The following is a 22365-nucleotide window of genomic DNA, read 5'->3' as shown; positions in this document are numbered from 1 at the left end:
TACAATACCATGTACTCATTTTTTTTAGTGAACGTACATTATTGTATCACCTTTCTTAATCTTCAGAACCTGTTAGTTAATAATGTTAACTTGTTCTGCTACTTTTGGAAGAAGATTCTCATTACGAAATGAAGGAAACCAAAACAAAATTGTACAATATGTTTTTTTTATTTTATGATTTGCTTTGCGTTGCATGGACACAAATAAGTCTTATAGTAACAATGGGATAGGAAAGGGCTAGGAGTGGGAAGAAAGCGACTATGGCTTTAGTTAATGTACAGCCTGGTGTGAAAATGGGAAACAATGGAAAACCATCTTCAGGGCTGCCAACATTGGGGTTTGAACCCACTATCTCCTGAATGCAAGGTGACATCTACGTGACCCAAACTACAGGGCCACTCGCTTGGAACATGATGTTTTGCAGTCTGGTTTTGTGAAATCTCAATATCATTTCAAATACCATTTTGGCCTGGTTCTTCACTGCTGAGTTGTAGAAGTTTTGACTATAGTTGGGCTCTCCAGCAATTTACACTGCTGTATATTTATTTTTACAATCTTTATTTTAGGCCAGGGGAAGAAAGCAACAGGAAACTACATAACTCCTCATTTCCCTAGTACACCTCTTCAGTGATGCCTAGGCCATCTATGACAGCTGATGGCAGAGGTGTTGAGGATTCAACCAGCCTTGGGGTTGAAGACTAAAAACACACACACACACACACACAAAACACACACACACAAACACACACTCTAGGTCACGGGGTAGAATATTTTAAAACTGACCGAACAGCTGTCCGAAACAGCAAGGATATAATACCTGCTGGCACTGTCATTTGAAGAGGTTCAAAACACCTGCACCTAATTTGTTATCCATATTCAATTTCTTGTCGTTTATATGTAAATTTCTGATTTTCTTTCCTAAGTTCATGCCCTCTTTTTTGTTGCAACTCCTGTGAACATCAAAATAAACTCAAATCTTAATACGGAATTCTCGTATTTGCTTTAAAACATCGTAAATTGATCAACAAAAGAGAGCAAATAGTTATAATGTTTTGGTTCAAGAAGTGTGGCGGCCACGTTTGTCTGTTTGCTTCAACTCTGGCAGCAAATTGGTGATGTGTTCTATCTTAATCTGCTCCCGTTGGCTGGCACTGATGGTATTGCTGATATGGTGACTGGCACCGTGTGGCAAATATGACACAATGGCTTTAGTCAAAGACACTATTTTCTTAAAAACATACAAAAATCGTGGTTGTGAGAGTTTCATTGGATTTTTCTTGTAAAGGAGATACAACAGTCCTTATCTGGTGTCAATTTCAGCTGCTGAAACTTTGCCCTTTTTTTCAATTTGAGAGCACGGGTTGGCGACCAGGGGCTCCTGTCTGAGCCTGGCATTTGTTCCATATACTTGTGCCAGGCTCCTTACAGTCATCTTTCTTATCCAACCTGTCTTGCTCATGTCTCATTCTCTTCTGACTTTGATGATGTACAGTATTAGTTTTACGAGGCCTAGGGAGACTTTCATTTTCATGCCCTTCATTACCCTTCACTTTCTTTTGGCAGTACCCTCATTCTTCAAATGGTCAGAACTCTTTCATCATCTTCCCCCCACCCCTATTAGTTTTAGAAAGAGATGGTTGCTTAGTTGTACCCCTTCTTAAAACAATATGCATCACCACCCCTTTCTTTCCCTAGATCAGGAAGTAGTATGCACTACAATGAATAAATTAAATTTTTGTTCCCTGGATTTTTCAAAATTTCTATTGATGGTAGAAATTTAAATAAAGACAAGTTGCTCATCATGGTATACTCTTGTTCTACTTTAATGAAATTTCATATTCTAATTACATTTTGTATAAATATTAACGCTGTATATTTTATTATTCTAATTGTTTACTCTTGTGAAGAGTAAAGTTGTGAATTCCTGTCAGTTGCACATCGTTTCTGATTTTTTTTTTAAAGATATATATGTTTATGTCATAGAAAGTTAGTAGGTTAGAGGTTTGTTCCCATGTACAAACTGGGAATTTATATTTCATTATGATATTGACTAATTTCTCTGATTACATAAAATCAGCTTCATGGTCCGTATCGCACTTCAATAGATTCACAATTAAGTATTTATTTTCCACCTAGTCGATACAATGATTGCTTAAGGCAATTTTTAATGGTCAATTTTATACATTTTTCATCTAAACAGTGTTATGTGGCTGAAGATGTTGATAATATACGAAACATGTACCACTTTTGACCATTAAAAATTGCCTTAAGCAATCATTGTATCGACTAGGTGGAAAATAAATACTTAATTGTGAATTTAATTTCTCTGATACGGTTGAGGCGCTGGCCTTCTGACTCCAACTTGGCAGGTTCGATCCTGGCTCAGTCTGGTGGTATTTGAAGGTGCTTAAATACGTCAGCCTCGTGTCGGTAGATTTACTGGCACATAAAAAAAAACTCCTGCGGGACTAAATTCCGGCACCTCGGCGTCTCTGAAGACCGAAAAAGTAGTTAGTGGGACGTAAATCAAATAACATTATTATTATTAATTTCTCTGATTATTCTTTTGTTGTCGACTTGCTCAAATGTAGCAGTGCTTCATTGAGAAAACTGAAGTATATTGTTCAAAATGAAATTGTACAATCCTCTACAGGATTTCTGGCACCATGTGAACCAACTGTTAGCTGAGGTGAAGAATAAGTCATCTGCAAACAAAATATCCACCACCGACTGTTCATCTTTGGCTGTTCCTGATGACTTTCCCTGTACAAACCCGATTGGCTTCAGTCTGTGGATGTTAGTTCATATTGCCAATTTGTATGGTTATACAGAAAGAGGTGACTATGAAGGAGCTCACTGTTCTAGAGTAAGTATCAAATTCTGTTATGTATTAATTAACTGGTTCTAACATTAAAATATTTATTGTCTTTTAAAATGTATAATCAGATGCCAATAATGTTTCTGCTATGTATAGTTCTGTATCTCATGAGGAATTTATCACACGTTAAGGTTGGAAAATCACCATGTTAACAGTTTTTGCATTGTTGGTGATACTGCTGCTCTTGGTATTGAAATATTCCATTGTTGGCAAATCAGCTGATTCATATTGTATCGTTTAATGAATGTTCATAGGAGCTGCGGATGTGGGAGCAAATGCATGCTGACTCTTGTATGCCTCTGGGGTGTCGTCAGTTCTTGAAAGTGATCTCGTAGGGTTATTGATGGAGAAAGTAGGAGAAATAAAATAATTGAGTTGTTACCAATTCAGATTCATTAACAAAGAAAAATGAAGTGAAAGAATTTAAATTAAACTCAAGAATTATTATCTTTAAAGTAAAATGTTAAAATGGAAACTATTTCTATTAATAAATTAATACCGTTGCTTCTTATACCTCTATGTTACATTGCCTTCTTAGGCTCCCTTGCTTTCACTAAAAATCAAATGAAATCATAAAAAGTTGCAATTTGGATTCCAAGTGAAACCATATGTTAAATATTTCTAGTCATAGAAGTCGGGTCTACATTGACCTAATACAATGAGTAAGTTAATTGAAGCTTTAAAATACTAATTGTTACATTGCAGTAAGCAACAGGGTTTTCCACCAGTCAAGGGTCTTAACAGAATAACATATACATAGTTATAGGGTGGACCCTGAATTAAAGAAAAATTTCCAGTTCATATAGGAATACTTGTAGAATTCAAGCAAATTTTAGAGTACAATGTAACTTAATGAAAGGTAAACATTAAAAAAAAATGTAAAATCATTTAAAATTAAAAAACTGAGAAAAATGTTGAATAAAATGGTTCAGTAAAATAGACAACGTTATTAAGTAAGTTAATGAAATTAAGTTCAAACAAACTAAATAAGTGGTGAGTGGTCACTTTACTTGAAGTGAAACATCATCACTTTCTTGTCTGAAAAACCATCACATTTTAGAATAATTGCCACATTAACATTCCCTGTTGTAATACAACACAAATCACAAAAATTACATTTGGACTGTACTAAAAGAAATGCAGCTTCAATGCTGGCAAGCCCAGATGACACACAGAGCACATGTGGATAAAACACAACAACAATAATAGCAACAACAGTCAAACAAACAAACAATACAACACAAGACAATCAAAAAACCCACGATTGCCTGTAAACATAAAATAAATGCACTCACTGTTTGAAGCAAATATAACAAGGTGGTCAGTTGGGGGTTCATGCGATGGTGCTGGTTACCTCTGGCTAGGTTACACAAAAATACTCATGATTGGTAACCTAGCAGATTTACATCTCACCTACAGTGACTTACATTAACACCAATAACATCACTGACGCACAAAAGAAATGAAACAAAAGTTACCTGCACCAAATGTACAGCAACCTGTCCACTCATCACACACTACTATCAATAGACAAGCAACACACTATGAGATTTAACTCATTCCCATGGTTAAGTTATGACAATGACTCTACATTATTTTACACACTTCAACAGTTACATACATGCCTTACCAGTAATTCTTGTCCAGGCAGCTTAAATAAATTTCTTAGTGGGTGGTTACATAGAACATCAGTCTGAATATCTTTAGTGGGCTGAGTGGGTTAGATGGTTAAGGTGCTGGCTTTCTGAACTCAAGTTGTTAGGTTTGATCCTGGCTCAGTCCAGTGGTATATGAAGGTGCTCAAATACGTCAGCTCTGTGTCGGTAGATTTACTGGCACATAAAAGAACTATTCCGGGACAGAATTGTGGCACCATGGCATCTCCAAAATCGGTAAAAGTATTTAGTGGGATGTAAAAATAATAACATCATCATCATCATCATCATCATCATCATGATGTTTAGTGAGGACTTGACCTGCTACACTATCCAGGTATTTACATGGAAGGTTTATCTGCCTATAAAATGATTCTACACAATGGCTTTGTTACCAAAACGTCTCTCCACCTTTGAAATAAATTGTACACAAAATGCTTACTCATCTGAATATCTAATTTAACATCTCACACTAGTGAATTACTCTACTTTTGAAATAAATTGTACACAAAACACTTATTCATCTGAATATCTAGTTTAACATCTCACACTGGTGAATTAACTTGACGTGATGTTCATAAATAGTCTAATGATGTAAATTAACTTGATATGATGTTTTTAAATGTGTTATATAACTTTGATATGTTTCTTTTAAATATTCTCGTAGAGTAAATTAACTTGACATGAAACTTTTAAATATTCTCCCAGTGTAAATTAATGCATTTCACTGAGGCAAGAGAAATAAGTAAGCCTCAGTAGGCTTAATCATGATAAGCAGGAATACCACCACCAAAATCTCTGGGAAGAACAACCACCAGAAATCTGAACTGTTGGATAAATAACAACACAATCTCAGTGCTGATCATGTTCCTGAATAACATTTCAAACTGCACATCAGACTATCTTCACATATAACATCCCAGGGTCGTATAACAACACCCTGAATAACGTCCCAAACTGCACATCAAGTTATCTTCACATATAACATTCTAGGGTCGTATAACAACACCCTGAATAACATCTCAAACTGCACATCAGGCTATCTTCACATATAACATCCCAGGGTCATATAACAACACACTGAATAACGTCCCAAACAGCACATCTCATTATCTTCACACATAACATCTCGGGGGCTCACTGGTATCACTCTGGATCACATCAAACACCGGGACAAACACCAATTACCTAAAGTCCCACGCATCCAAACACAACACTGCTCTGCACAGAAACTGATGAACATAACCTCATTTGAAATATAAGCCTACAAGGATATGACTTCATAAAATTGGGTCTCTGATTTACGATGAAATAAACCAAATATGTTAATATTATTACTTGTACTGAATTTACGCTGTGATGTCATTTACACTCATGTTACATAGGACAGAAAATGCCATTTAGATTAACAAATAAATCCATACTGATGAAAAGGGCTTATGGGAATACTGTATTAAACCTTAAAAGCATGAAACTTATGTTTAAGACAATACGTACCTTTCCATATAAATATTTTAGGTTTCCAATAATATCACCATTTAAATCCAATGTAAAGTCTGGAGTAGCATTTCTAATTAAAATCCCAAAATTAAGAAGGAAATCATAAAGTTCAAATAAATTAGGTAACCAAAATGAATAAGGAGAGTAGGATTTCAATAGCGTCACATTAAATTGATTAAATAGGAGAGAATAATCATAACCTGCAGTTAACATCAATGTAGCTGAAGAGAAATAACAAGCAAGAAGGACTATTACTTCCAAAAAGAATATAAAAATCCCCTAAACTAATAGAATAATGAACCACCAAAGCTGAATATGCCTACATTACTCACAATCAGGGCTGAATTTAAATATTGCAACGCGTCTGGGCTCAAATAATTTTGCACCTCCTTTCCTTAAACTTGATGAGACAAAATTACAATTACTACAGTATTATTTTTATGTAATGAATAAAGTAATACAGTAAAATGCCTCTGAAGTAAAATAAAAATATTATTGGAGTAACACGAAAACACTCATGAAATTCCATCAATGTGAGGTTATGAAAATTAATCCTATCTTTGTAGGTTCACCTTTAAAAGTAATCAGAGTGGTCACGATGTGAGTGGAAATTCTCATGTTTTATTCATCGCTGATTTCCGTGCTTCCAATCATTGAAGCCAGTTGTTCCAAATTGCGATGTCTCTCCAAAATGTTTACAAGGAGCACAAAAGCAGATTGTTGCCTGCAGGAATAAACTAGATACTCATGTTTCATAATGCCTCTATTTAAAAGCGGTTTTTTCAAACAGCACTTTTGTCACCGTTAATTGTCTGGATACATCCGCATAGAATTACAGAAATTGCCCTGATTCTGTTTCACTTCACTTTTAGCATTGTAGTCTCTAGTTGTAGTCTTTTTTTTTTTTTTCAATTGGCTTTATGCTGCACCGACACAGATAGGTCTTATGGTGATGAAGGGATAGGAAGGGCCTAGGATTGGGAAGGAAGCAAGTGTGGCCTTAATTAAGGTACAGCCCCAGCATTTGCATGGTGAGAAAATGTGAAACCACGGAAAACCATCTTCAGGGCTGCCGACAGTGGGGTTCGAACCTACTATCTCCCGGATGCAGTAGTCTCTAGTAACATCGATAAGCCAAAAATAAGGGTAATCATTTGGTTTAAAAATATCTTCTCTTGGTACTAGATCGTATTCACAATTTTCACTTACCGTTCCAGCTGCCTCTGTGGATCAGCGGTAGAGTGTCGGCCTCCGGATCCCAAGATAGCGGGTCCAAACCCGGCAGAGGTAGTCGGATTTTGAAGGGCGGAAAAAAGTCCATTCGACACTCTATGTCGTACAATGTCGGAATGTAAAAGATCTCTGGTGACACATTTGGTGTTTACCCGACAAAATTCATTAAATCTCAGCCATAGACGCCCAAGAGAGTTTCGGTTTACTCGGTCTGCCATCTAGTGGGAGCCTAGAGTAAAACAGAACGTCGAAATTGACGAGCAGACAGCCAGATGGCGTCAAATTGAAATGTCTGCACACGGTAGCTGAGGCCATAGGATTATTATTATTATTCATACACTTCTCCACAAGGAAATATGGGTAGTAATGGGGCACGGGATGCACCAAGTGCCTTACATAATTAAAGTATTTACACATTATAATACAAACGTTGATGTACAGGTATATACAAAACTGTAGATCACGGGATCTTCATTCTTGCGAGAGGAATGATCGCACAATGTTGCATGTTGACAGGAGGACAGAATGTTGCATAATTCTGTAGATGTTCGGTGGAAGACCCAGTTCTCGCAGACTCTTGTGAAGTGTATGTGGAATGAGGCCGTTGACTGACAGAATCACAGGAACTATTCGTACCAGTTTCATCTTCCAGATCCTCTTTATCTCTTCTGCAAGTTCTTTGTACTTGGAGATTTTTTCACTGTACTTCCTGTCAATATTGGTGTCATTGGGGATAGCGATGTCAATAATGAAAGTCGTCCCAGTTTTCTTGTTTACCAGTATTATGTCTGGCCTGTTATGGTTGACTGTTTTATTATTATTATTATTATTATTATTACTTACCGTTCCAACAGCAGACCAATGGAAACACAACTAAAACTGGGCGTACACTCATCAAATTTCTCTATATCGGTACCATCACTTATATTTTTCTAATTGCATGAGAGGAAGGTGAGTTATTGTTTGAATCCTGTGATAAAACAAGTCTAATTTTGATGTTTGAGACACAATTCGCTTTCCTTCCTCTTGTTCTCTTTTGTTAATCTGCAACAATTTGCGCCACTTACCGTGAATCATTTTTGACTATTCATGTTGTGTACGAAACATGAAAAACACTTATTAAAACTTGAACGTGCGCACATTCTAAAAACTCATTTTCAAACTATTAGAGCTTTTCATTTTTGCCACCCCACAATTTGCCGCCCTGGTCCCGGGCCATAAGACTCATGCCTAAATATGGCTCTGATCACAATCAACAATAACAATCCCACTATTACTCAGAAAAACAAAACAACATCCATGCACACACGGGGACAGGTAACAATACTAACATTACAGGTGAGTTAGACATAATAGGTTTTGCCCACACCAGATGGAACAAAAGAAGGGAAGAAGCAGAAAATAATATCTCTGAGAAAAACAATTAAGTGAAGCAGCTCCTCAAGCTTCACTAAAGATGAATAGCAATTCGTAACACACACATCATTAAATTATTAATAGTTATGGAAACCAGGAGATGATAAGGGTAACAAGATGATGATTGAATTTTTTTAAATTAACATATTTATCTCATTTTGCGAGGATCAAATAAATGTAATTTAGTACAATAGATACATGATTATCCGAGCTAATTGGAACTGAGACTTCATCAGATAGGGAAAACTCTGGTAATACGGAGATAATGTGCTAACATGACGTGCGGGACTAAAAACACATAAAACTCTATAGTAATTGTTTATTACAACATAATTCCTGAAAATTAAATACTTTAAATACCTTAAATAGTTTATACAGTTTAATTAAAAGATGAACAGATTACAATATTAAATAAGATTACATTTTGAAAAAGGTCTTTCATATTTTTTTGGGCCAATCTCTTGCCTCCCTAGGGCACTGCGCTGTAAGGACAGTAGATCAAGTGGCATAGAGTCCTCTTGCTGTTCATTGTAGGCTATAGAAGCTTCGGTCACCATATTTTCAGGGTGCTCTCTTCGGTGTTGTGCTCCTCATAATTTTCTTCATGAGTGACGACCATATCAATAATAGCATCATCATTCAGCTCCATTTGTTGATCGTGGTTACACCATTTGAGGACGTCTTCATTTTTTATTGGCGTTTCCACTGTTAGCTCAGTAGCTAGCGGGGCGAGTTGAGAGATTTTTTTCATTGTTCGATCCCAGCAAAGTTTTGTTGGATTTCTTCAAACCAAATAGCCACACCGTTACAATCCAGTATGAAACATTTGTCACTATTATTTCTTTGAGAGCTTCCCTTAAGCTCATCCTTTCATTCTCTCTGCATAATCAACACCTGAAGAAGCCTCCACCAGTAGGCTGTCTCAAGAACTCCTTAATCCAGGAGCTGTATTAGTGAGATCACATTAAGTGGCAAGAACATCGTTTTAATATCATGCTATACAAACTCAGTTGGCGTCCGGATATCAAGGCGCTTTGTCCAACAACAATATCACTTTTCTAGGGAGCTTTTTCCTTAACCCAGAGCCTTAGTAAATCAGGCCGCGTTTAATTGTTAGTCTGTTATAAAAGTGTGGCATTTCTACAGAAAAAGAATATTAAAAGAAGAGTGATTGTACACAAAATAAGCACCTTCCAGAAGAGAAACAGAGTAAAGGTAATAGAGAGCATAAAATGGGATGTGAAGTGAAGGTTAATAGAGAAAATAAAAGGGGATATAAAATTACGGTTACAGATTTTCAATTTTGAGAAGGATATGATTAACAACACTCAGTTAAATCATGATTCTTCAAGAGAATATAATAATAATAATAATAATAATAATAATAATAATAATAATTCACATTGTTTTTTTTTTGCTATTTGCTTTACGTCGCACCGACACAGATAGATCTTATGGCGATGATGGGATAGGAAAGGCCTAGGAATTGGAGGGAAGTGGCAGTGGCCTTAATTACGGTACAGCCCCAGCATTTGCCTGGTGTGAAAATGGGAAACCACGGAAAACCATCTTCAGTGCTGCCAACAGTGGGGTTCGAACCCACTATCTCCTGGGTGCAAGCTCACAGCTGCGCACCCCTAGCCGCACGGCCAACTCGCCCGGTCACATGCTTTCTTAAATTCCATGTATGGTGGGAAGACAATTGGCATCAACGTTTTAAAGCTCTCGTGGAATTCTTGACTTTCCAGTCACGAGCTGAATGCGTTGGTATAGGGTAAAATAGTCGGCTCTTTCATTACTCTTTTTGAGCCCAGGATTATTTCTTTCTGATTTTGCTGCTTAAGTCCTCTGTTGGTACACTCAGCATCTGCGTAACAAAATTAAATACTCAGCCAAGAAAAGGTCAGTAGAATTCCTCTTTCGTTGCTGGATGTCATTGCAGTCTGAAAACATCCAATTTGATACTGCTTATTTATGGCTGTACATTGGACGACTATGTTATCTTGAAACATAGTGATAAAATTATTTCTCTGTAATTTGTGGACGTTTCATTACTTCTACCAATCTCGGTCTGTATTTGAAATGCTGGGTTCTACCTATCACTACCAGACAATAATAAATCATGATTAGACTTCCTTCAACATAAAATTGTATGAATACCTCTTGCTATGATTAAAATGGAGTTCTTAATGGTAGCTGCGAGAGGAGTGGTGGTGGTTGTTTTAAGGGAAAGTATAACTAGGCAACCATCCTTTCTTAACCATAATCAAAGAAAAAATGGGAGAGGTTCTACCCTTTGAAGAGTGAAGGTGCTGGCAAAGGTAAGGGTAGGGCTACAAATGGGTGTGAAATTGACAGACTTACTAGGCCTCACAAACCTAATGCTGTCAAGGTCTGAAGAGAACAAGACTTGCCCAAGGGAGATTCAGTAGAAATATATAAAGTTGAGGAGCATGATACCAACAGTCGAAGCAATGCTAAGCTCGACTTGGACCCCTGTGGTCACCACTCTATATTCCCAAGTTAAAATCATCTGGGGTTCCCTCCCATTTGCCTCCTACGACAGATAGAGGATACTAGGGATATATTCTATGCCCCTGTCCACAGATATATTACAATTTATTTATTTAAATTTCTTTCTTTCCAAGAGAAGGGGCTTGAATTGGCTAATCACAGTGTCGGAACATAGAAAGATATGACTCCTTAACACATTCACTCCCAGCTCCCTCCACGGGTATTTAATCATGCAGCCCAGTGATTTTTAGAGGCTACCTTACTCACTAAGTAATATTAAACACACAAGTTTAACTTAGTATCACTCCTATACTATGAATCCTAAAAAATTTGTACATACCTTCACAAGATGATCTAGTTTAATTTTTTACTTGCCATGACTGTTTGTTATACAACCTTTGTCAGAAAACTTCCAGGACTGAGGTCGTAAAAAATAGAAAAGTTGCACTTGCCAAGTAATGATCTTAGCTCCTGTCAAAGTAGTCCCCTTGGCTATCTATACACAATTGCCAGCAATTCTGGAGGTCTTGGAAGGAAGCAGGGAAATTGTCAACTGCAATGCTTGTAAACTCATGTGTGACAGTCTGTTGGATGTCTGTGATATCATGATGAAGCTTTCCTTTCAGTCGCAATTTCACTCACAGAAACAAGAAAAAATCACAAGGCAAGGGGTCGGGCGAATATGGTGGATGTGGGGCGACAGTTACAGAATGTCTGGTCAGATACTCGGAAAGAGATAAAGCAGTGTGAGGTCTTGCATTGTCGTGCAGTAAGAACCAGTCCTGCGGCTGCCGCAAATCAGGGCAGTTAAATAAGTATCATAATGATAGATCCATATAGAACTGTGATTACAATAGAGTACATTAATGTATTATTTGGGTCTACCTTTTCAATACAAAATATAAAGAGTTTAAATTACGTAAATGTTTAGGGACTAGTTTCGACCTAGTACTAGGTCATCGTCAGCCTACAGGAAAATTAAAACACAGATACCAAAGAAATTAAACAATGTAAAGACACGTAAGGTCTTGTAAAAGTACATACCATGTGAGATATTGTACAGCACTATGTTCAAAAATAACTCTATGAAAGACATTCATAAAAAGTCCAGTGCACATTAAAAAGATGTTATATATAGGAATCCTTGAGTTGCTGGATAAGGAGATTAGAATATGCTGGCTCCTTTAAGATGCAGATATCCAATTGAAGAACCACTGATCCGAAGCTACGTTGTTTATTTATGAATATAGTCCAGTGCGCCATATAGCATTAAAAAGTCTAGTGCGCACTAAAAAGATTTATAGAAAGGAATTCTTGAGTTGCTGGATAAGGAGATTAGAATATGCTGGCTCCTTTACGATGCTGGTATCCAATTGAAAAACCACTGAGCCGAAGTCACGTCGTTTATTTACGATTAAAGACCAGTGCGCTGTATAGCATTAAAAAGTTGATAGGGCTGAAAATTTTTCAGTTGTGGGTCAAGGAATTCAAAATACATTAATTTACTCTATTGTAATCAGGGAAGTGACGGTGAATTGCTTGTCATAAACGTTTCAAGACTTCGATATAAAGAGTTTGGTTCACTGTTTCACCTGGTGGAATGTACTCATGGTGAACTAACTCTGTATTGTCAAAGAATGCGATCAACATTGTCTTTGTTCTCGAAGGTCGACATTTGGCTTTTTCGAGGCTTGTGATCTCGGACTCCGCCATTGTGCACTTTGACACTTCGTGTGGAGGGTCATACTGGTAACACCAACTTTCATCCCAGCAATAATCTTTGTTGGAAATGTGGTATCACGCCTGGCTCTATCCAGTAGTTCCGCAGAAATTCTTCGTCTTTCCTCTTTCTGGTCGTCTTTTAGGGTGTGCGGAACGAGTTTTGCATTCAGTTTCCGTTTCCGTAAATCGTTGCATAAAATCTTATGACACTCATCACGATTCAAATTAAGCTTTTCTAATATTGCACGCACAGTTACACAATGGTCTTCTTGCAATAACTGCCTTACACGCTCTACATTCACATTGGAATGTACTGTAGACGGGTGGCCAGTTCTGGGATCATCTTGCACTGAACCTCTGCCTTCCCATAACCTTTTGTGCCACTTGAACACACAACTTCTTGACAGTGCATTGCCTCGATATGCTTGTGTAATCATTGTCCATGTTTCATTAGAGGTTTTCCTGAGCTTAATGCAAAACTTAATTTTCACTCTTTGTTCACAGTCAGTGTCCATTGTGTCACAGCCACTTAATCAAACAGAGTGTTGCTAAGCACAGCCCTGCCACCTAGGGCTTGTGCGTGGTAACATGGCCAAGGCGATCTCAGAACGTTAACATACCAGGTAGCATAAAACCAACATTTGTTCCTTTGTTCGCATTGCAACCTCAGAAATACAACACTCGTCCCGGAACTTTTCTGACCGGGCGAGTTAGCCGTGCGGTTCGGAGTGTGCAGCTGTGAGCTCGTATCCGGGAGATAGTCAGTTCGAACCCCACTGTCGGCAGCCCTGAAGATGGTTTTCTATGGTTTCCCATTTTCACACCAGGCAAATGCTGGGGCTGTACCTTAATTAAGGCCACGGCTGCTCTTCCTTCCCATTCCTAGGCCTTTCCTGTCCCATCGTTGCCATAAGACCTAGCTGTGTCGGTGCGACGTAAAGCAAAATATAGCAGCGGAACTTTTCTGACAAAGGGTGTATCATTCAGTGCCACTTGAATTCCAACCACACACTTCAGAGATATCAGGACTGACATGTGTTTATTTAGATCACACATCCCACAATTCGGTATATTACCCCAAGCTGTAGTAAAACGTTCATCTGCACTCTATCTACGAGCAAACTGATGTACTGAGTCATCTAATGTACATTTCAATGTAAAAAGTTGGTGCAAATTCAAATCCGACTAAGGTCAGATATATTTTACACACATGAAACCATGGTTGGATATGCTAGTGAATGTGTTAACAATCTTGGCCACCAGGTGGACAGAGGTCCTATGAGAGTGGAGGAAATCTTGTAAAACAACATAGTTGTATGAGACTTTGAGGGATCTCAAATCAAATCAAAATCTCTTTATTTGCAAATGAGGTGTCTACCTCGGTGGCAAATGGTACACTAAAATACATTATTGTCAAGCACTAAATATTAAATTAACAAGAGAAGAAAATTTTCCTATAATACAATATTATACAATTTACGCTAACAATGTTTTCTATTAAACACACAGCTCATCCTTAATAAATTTATATTGTTTACAAAATTCTACTTATAATATCTCCTGTACTACTTACAAATATAGTCAACTGATATACAGTATGTGGAATTACTTCAAATGATACTATACAACTGGTATAAGACTAATATTTACATTGCATTTATTTATTTACTTTTTTTTTTTACCCGTTCTGGATCCTAAGTAGCATAACGACCTGCTGCGTCTTAACCAGAGCCCCTTTTGCCACCACTTTTCAGAGTTCCTGAAGGGCCTTCACAGCTACCGTAGCGGTCCCAGGGCCCTCGAAGTCCTCACTGTACCTCACCCCTACAGGCAGTCCTCTGCTTTGGCTGTCCAAACTCCTTAGACCAGGGGATGGAATTAATTTATTCACACACATTTTATTTTATTTACAATAACCTGCACTGGTCGAATGCCCTCTAACACTTCATTAATTTTCTCTGTTGCTGTTTATTCTCTTCTTGAATATCTCTACAGATTTTGGAAAAGGATCAAACACTACCCCTGGTAAACTGTTCCACTCCTTCACACCCTTCCCAATGAAAGAAAATTTACCCCAATCGCTTCTGCTAAAATTCCTTCTAATTTTATATTTGTGGTCAGTCCTGCCGATATAATTATTTTCCAACTGAAGCCTCTCACGGATATCTCCCCATGCTTCTTCTCCTGTATAGGCTCTATATAATCCTATAAGTCTAGTTTTCTCCCTTCTCTTACTTAAAATTTCCCACCCAAGTTCCTTTAACATTTCTGATACACTGCTGTTTCTCCTGAAGTCCCCTGTTACAAATCTTGCTGCTTTCCTCTGCACACTATCTATTTCTTTTATTAGGTATTCTTGGTGAGGATCCCAAACACTGTTTGCATATTCCAATAATGGACGAACCATACTCAAGTAACTTTTTTCTTTTAATTCTTTGTTGCATCCTTTAAGTAGCCTCATTATGACATGTAACGATCTGTATGCTTTCCCAACAATGTCATCAATATGACCCTTCCAGTGCAAATTACTTTCAAATCTCACACCTAAGTATTTGCACTTGCCATCTTTTGGGATAACTACCTCATCCAAAGTATATTCAAATTCAGTTTTAAAGCTCCTGTTTGTAAAAGTTGTAACAGTTGATTTGCCTCCATTAACCTTCATATTATTTTCTTCAACCCATTGTTCGATATTTTCAAGATCCCTTTGTAATTCTGAACAATCTTCAATGTTGTTTATTTCCCTATAAACAATTATGTCATCTGCATACAATCTTATTTTTGATGTTATATTGTTCCCTAAATCATTTGCGTATATTAAGAAAAGTAACGGACCGTTTATACTACCCTGTGCAATTCCCTTCCAAACTTTCTCTTCCTGAGATACATTATTTCCTACTTTGACTTTCTGAACCCTTGAATTTAGAAATGTTTTTATCCAACGTGTAACCCTTACGTCCAATCCTATTCCTCCAATTTCTTTAATAATATTCCATGTTCCACTCTATCAAAGGCTTTGGAAAGATCTATGGCTATGCAATCTAACTGACCTCCTGAATCCAACTGATCTGATATGTCCTGCTGAAATCCCACCAGTTGTGCCTCACAAGAAAATTTCTTTCTAAATCCATACTGGCTCCTCATGAACCAATTTTTATCATCACATATCCCTCTGATGTACTTCGATATTAAACTCTCCAGTATTTTACAAACTATACTGGTCAGGCTGATTGGTCTGTAGTTCTCTGGTTTCCTTTTATCACCCTTTCCTTCATAAATTGGTATTATTATAGATTCCTTCCATTCCTTTGGTATTACACTATTATTTATGACATAGTCAAAGAGAAATTTAAAAAAAGGCACTATGTACCACCCCATTGTCTTTAATACCTCCCCAGTAATTTGATCACTTCCTGCTGCTTTTCCTTGCTGAAGCAGTTGGATTTCTCCGAAAATATCTTCGTTTGTGAATGAGAAGCTTCTTGTTTCCCTCTGTGTCTCTCCCTCTCTGTCTTCTGTTTTGGTTTCCAACTCTTGACAATCATCTACTGAATCTCTAAATTCCCTACTAAATAGGTTTGCTTTCTCAGTATCTGTTAAATAGTGTTCACCCCCTTCTCCCACCATTGTAGGAATTTGGATTCCTTTTCCTTTTTGATTCCTGATATATGAATAACAGCTTTTTTCCTTTTCCCTTTGTGGTCATTACCCTCTTGAAGTATGCCATTCATATAATTCTCTTTTGCTTCCTTTTTCACTCTATTCAGTTCCCTCATTAGCTGTTTTCTCCCTACCCTCTTTGATTTTCCTGTTTACTATTCTACATTTTCTTTTTAATTTTCTTATTTCCCTTGTATAATAAACAGGGTCTGAGGTCATTTTACCCTTCTTAACAGGTACAAATCTCTTTTCTCCTTCCCAAATGATTCCTTTAAATTTAGCCCAAAGTGTATCCACGTTACTCCCTTCACTTATCCAACAACTGAATTGTGATTTAAGGTAAGTCCCAAATTTATCAACTTTAGTTTTCCTGTACAATTTCTTGTCTTGTGTAACCCTCTTATTAAGCCTTTTTGGTACGAGTCCTACATCCATTATTACAGCCTTATGGTCTCCTATTCCTTCAATTACCTCAGTTTTATCAACAATTTCCCATGGTTTAACCAAGAATACATCTAGTAAGTTATTGAGACGAGTCGGTTCTTGTACTACTTGTGTAAATCCTCCCTCCCAAATTAACTTATTTGCCAGTTTCTGTTCATGGGCTTCACTTGCAGCTCCATTCCATTCAACTTCAGGCAAATTTAGATCTCCCCCAATTATTACCATATCTTTTTTTTTTTTTTTTTTTACGAGTATAATCTATTATTTTCTCAAAGATTTCCATGTCTTTCCTCTCTTCCAGGCCTGTATGTTCCTATAATTCCCACCTCCTTCATATTATCACAAACTAATTTTATCCCTAATATTTCATCCCTTTCATCGGTAAACCATTCATGTGAACAGTAAGTTTCCTTCACCAGAATAAACACCTCCCCTCCCTTTTTATCTCCTCGGTCTCTACGATAGACTGTGTACCCTTCTGGAAATACTTCTCTATTACCCACCCCTTCTTTCAACCACGATTCCACTCCTATCACCACATCAGTCTCATAAGATTCCATCAATGTACCGAATTTTAATTGTTTATTTACTACACTTTGACAGTTTACCAAGAGCAATCTCAGACCCCCTTCCTACCTAAAACTTGACTGTTGCAATTGGGTAACTTGAAATTCCTTACTATCCTGAGTTTCTTTTTCTAGTTGACTGAGCCAGCTTGAAGTACAGCTGGCTCTTTCTACTAGTTTTCCTGGTCAGTATTATAACTCAAGGGAGTTGCCTGTTTTACAGTACATATCTTAAGATCAATAAAATCTAGAACAATATTTGCTATCTTCCGTTTACCTGAATTGTTTAGATGGAGGCCATGTTTTGTATAACAGTATCTCTCAAAACTGCTGCATTCAATAACCTGAGTATTCCGAAAATGTTTACAAATTTTAACAATATCTTTATTGACCTTGTCCACTTCAATGTTCACACACAAGTCTCTACTCAAATCATGCCTGTGGGGCACGTTCACTACAAAAACGTTAGTGTGGGTCAGCTTCCCTAGTGTATGTTTAAGTTGTGATCGTACATTCTTGGCGTCGTCGTGAGCTACGTCGTTCGTCCCACCGATGATAAGCACTGCATCGCTGCTCCCGAAGTTCCTAGTTGCTGCTTCTAGGTTTTCCACAACACTGCTGATAGAAGCTCCTGGATATATTTCTCCGGTTGCTGCTATATTCTCGTCGTTAATCACTCCCGCAATTCCCCTTCCTTGGCTATCACCAAACACAGCTACCTTCGCTGATTTAGGCCTAACTGGGTCTTGAATCTGAATTCTAGGCCTAAATTCTAAACTCGGCACGGCAACGGCAGCGGATCGCGATGATTTGGTTTCACGCGCGCGATCACTTTCTTCCAGAATTAAATTATTTAGGGCAGAAAACCTATTTCTGATATTTATTTCCGGAAATTCAGTTGTAGATTTCTTCTTAGCCGGCCATCCACGAACTACTTGACACCACGTGCTCGAGTTTGTTACTTGTACCGGTATATCACTCGAAGAATGGTCAGTCCCAAATTCTAGCGATCGCAGTCTTTCTTTTAATTCTTGATTTTCAACTTTAAGAATCTCATTGTCCTTTTTTAGAATGTTTATAATTTCTAATGCACTTCTATATTCCTCATCGACTGTTTTCGGTGCTTCGTCAACGCCGTCCCCAACAACAACATTCCTAACACACTGCTCACAAATCCAGTCAATATTTTAATTAGTTTTTACGTCTCTAGGGCAATTTCCGCACTTATAATGCCACCATCGATCACATGAATCACACAACATTCCATTTTTCACTAATCTTCGACATTTTCCGCACTTTTCGTCGCATTTTACGGTTAATTTACTCAGAGAATAAAACACTACGTCGTCATTACCGGGCGCTATTTTGAAAAAAAAACGAAAGAAAGTCCTTCTTTGCGTTTAGCCTTAGTAAGTCAACAGAAGATTAATATTTCTTGTTTTGAGATAAATGTAGGTTATCGAACAGAAATAACATGCACAGTGGTTTCATGCAGCATGTTACCTCAATCTTCCAAGACTCACCATTTTACATTGGTAGGTTTTGAAGGTGCAAGAGATTGTGAGAATAGATCATATTTGAGATTTTAGTCGACCATAGACACCTGCAGATAGTGTGAATGACAGAAGCGTATAATTGAAACACTTAACTTCCATGAAATATATTCATGTAATGTTGTAGAAGTTGGAATGTTGGAATTTGTGTTTGTTATTTTTTAACATTTTCTACCATTGTATTGGATGCTTTATATGGTTGTTGAAATATTTTCTGAAATGAGTACCTTTTATTGATAGATGGTAGCAAATTATCATCAGTTAGAGAAGATCCTTAAAGTTGCCATATCACCTGAAAGCTCCATGTCAGAAGCTCAACTTCGAGAATATATCCCTCTAGTGTCTGAACTAGTTACCCAGCTATGGCCACCACGCACTGAGCCTGTAGTATTGCTTTGGCAGTACTTTCATCAGCGTCTTAACAGTTGCTTCTTCTTGCATGGGGCAGCTCCTGACAGTGTTGCTGTTATCAGGTGGGAAATTTAACAAATTTTCTTCTAGTGCTGTTCTCCAATTGATGTTTTTATTGTCAGTATTCTTTTTAAATGTTTGTTAATATTAATACTGTGCCACGCAAAATTCATTTGCTAGGGAGCATAATGATAATACATTATATAGATTTTGATTCCAATTGGGAACTTGAAATATTTGTCCTGAATGAGTAAATTCATAATTCCAATATAATTGGTCCGGTATTGAAAATTATAATTTTTCCAGCTAATCATTCTTGGTTGCCAGCATTTTGCTCCATTGTGCCAATTTGTGATCATCAGTTGGATAACTAGTACACCTATCAAGATGCATGGCTAGTGCATGTAGTGGAGGCCACTGCACAAGCTACGTGGACCCTCAGGCAATGCCAGTGCACTATGAGGCCTTCATATTCAGGTTTCTTCTGACTGTAGGGTTAGGGTATCAGTTGTAAAGGGAGTCATTCTTCCTCCTTTCCCCTCTTGTCTTATTCTTGAAACGATCATTCCTTCATGATTTTTTCTTGTTTTGATAATCTTCTCAATTTTCCTTGTTGATATGAGCTGTTCACCACGCAGTTTTTCACTTTAAGACAATCACTACAAAAACCATCACCATTTAACACGATTGAACAATATTTCCTTGTAAGCCATGCTCAGTGTTTATATGGCCTATGCAACAAAATTTCATATTCTTGAATCTCTGTTATCATACCTGGTACTATAAAACTGTATAAGATATAAATGATTATATAACGCTTGTTATGTAGTGATAGGACCACTAATAACATAGATATTTGAGAATTAAATGTTATGCCTTCCCCTAAACTATCATTTCACTCAGTGTGAATAAAATAATTTACAGCCTATACTGCAGCGACTTATCACCCCGCCTGGTGGCCATGATCGTTAAGGCATTGAAGTTTAAACGGTCTGACACCGTTGTTAGCCGGTTCGAGTCCCGTTGGTCAAAAACATTTCACCATCAGAATGTTGGCCAGTGGGACACTGTGGTTAGCTGGTTCGAGTCCCATTGGTCAAAAAAATTTCACCATCAGCATGTTGGCCGGCGGGCTAGGGGAAGTTGGTGGAATACAATTTCTATTCACTAGATTGCCTGGTTTAAATTCCAAATCTCTCTGTAGTGTTCATATGGGGTTAGGGCATATGATGTTGTTGATGGTGATTTTTCCGTCGGATGGGGACGTTAAGCCTTGAGCAGACCCCTTGTTGCTGTTCAACAGGAGTAGGCTGTGCCGGCACCAGGTTTCACCCTCTCCCTTCCTACTGTCATATATCATGTCATTCATTTCATCTCATTAAATCCTCTGATGAGGTTGACGTCAGGAAGGGTATCTGGTCATAAAAATCTGCTACGACACATTCATCTCACCTCATACCCGCTCCCATACAGAAACGGGACAAGGGTTGGACAAACAATCTGTAGTGCCTTATTTGCTGACTTGACATACTGATTTCCATTAAATTCTGTTCATCTGTTTTCTCGAAGTTCAGCGTTGGTATGCACTAAGCTAATTTAAATATTTGTTTATTTGCTGGTTGTTTAACATCACACTAACTCATCAAAGGTTTTTGGCAACGCAAGGATGGGACAGGGCAGAAATTGGGAAGGTAGCGTCATGGCCTTAATTAAGTTACAGCCCTAGCATTTGTCTGGTGTTAAAATGGGAAACGCGTCGCCATAAGACCTATCTCTGTCGGTGCGACGTAAAGCAACTAGCAAAAAAAAAAAAAAATTTTTTAAAAAAATGGGAAACCACCAGGCGAGTTGGCCGTGCGATTAGGAGCGCACAGTTGTGAGCTCGCATCTGGGAGATAGTGGGTTTGAACCCCACTGTCGGCAGCCCTGAAGATGGTTTTCCGTGGTTTCTCATTTTCACACCAGGCAAATGCTGGGGCTGTAACTTAATTAAGGCCACGGCCTCTTCTTTCCCATTCCTCGGCCTTTCCTGTCCCATCGTCGCCATAAAACCTATCGGTGTCGGTGCAGCGTAAAGCAACTAGCAAAGAAAATAAAAAATGGGAAACCAGGGAAAACCATCTTCAGGGCAGCTGATAGTAGGATTTGAGCCCACTATCTCCCAAATGCAACCCTAACCGTGCTAACCTTACAACAACACTCTTTCTTCCACCGTGTCCCTCCTCTTGGTAACACACTGCCCGATATTGACATATTCACACCTCATATAGATGTTGATTCCCATAGGGAACCTGAAATATTTGTCCCGAATTAGTAAATTTATAATACCAATATAAATGGTCCATTGCTGGACAAATATTTCAGGTTCCCTATGGGAATCAACATCTATATTATCTGATGGCCAAGCAGGCATCAATTTTTGGTAATGAGACAAAGTCTCTCATAGTGCATTGGCACTGCCGGTGGCTCCAAGTAGCCTATGCAGTGGCCTCCATGGTATGCACTAGCCATGCGTCTTGGTAGGTGTGCTAGGTACCAACTGATGAGCCTAACTTGGCACACGGGGGCAAAACGCTGGCAATCAGGAATGAGTTAGCTGGAAAATTTATAATGTCCAATAATGGACCATTTATATTGGTATATTCACACCTTTCACATCCTTCAAACAAAAAATTAAAAGTTTCTTTTGAAGTTGTCTCCAAGTTTCCATTTTCTTCCGTCCATCCAACCTTCGACCTTTCTTCTTCCTAATTTCTGTAACCAACACTTGCCGGTTATTGTTGTCATTGTTTTTACATTGTTATTGTTAATAA

General features: G+C 37.9%; 1 protein-coding gene across 1 annotated transcript in view; it reads left to right on the top strand.

The window, feature by feature from the left end:
- Positions 1-22365, top strand: part of LOC136869021 (protein MMS22-like) — a 148032-nt gene that overhangs the window by 52350 nt on the left and 73317 nt on the right. Inside the window, exons 5-6 of the mRNA XM_068227118.1 lie at positions 2654-2866; positions 19382-19614. Of these exons, the coding sequence (XP_068083219.1) occupies positions 2654-2866; positions 19382-19614 (446 nt within the window). The remainder of the gene's footprint in view (positions 1-2653; positions 2867-19381; positions 19615-22365) is intronic.

Source organism: Anabrus simplex, chromosome 1, assembly GCF_040414725.1.
Source record: "Anabrus simplex isolate iqAnaSimp1 chromosome 1, ASM4041472v1, whole genome shotgun sequence".
NCBI lineage: Eukaryota > Metazoa > Arthropoda > Insecta > Orthoptera > Tettigoniidae > Anabrus > Anabrus simplex.
This window is presented reverse-complemented; position numbering and strand designations above follow the sequence as displayed.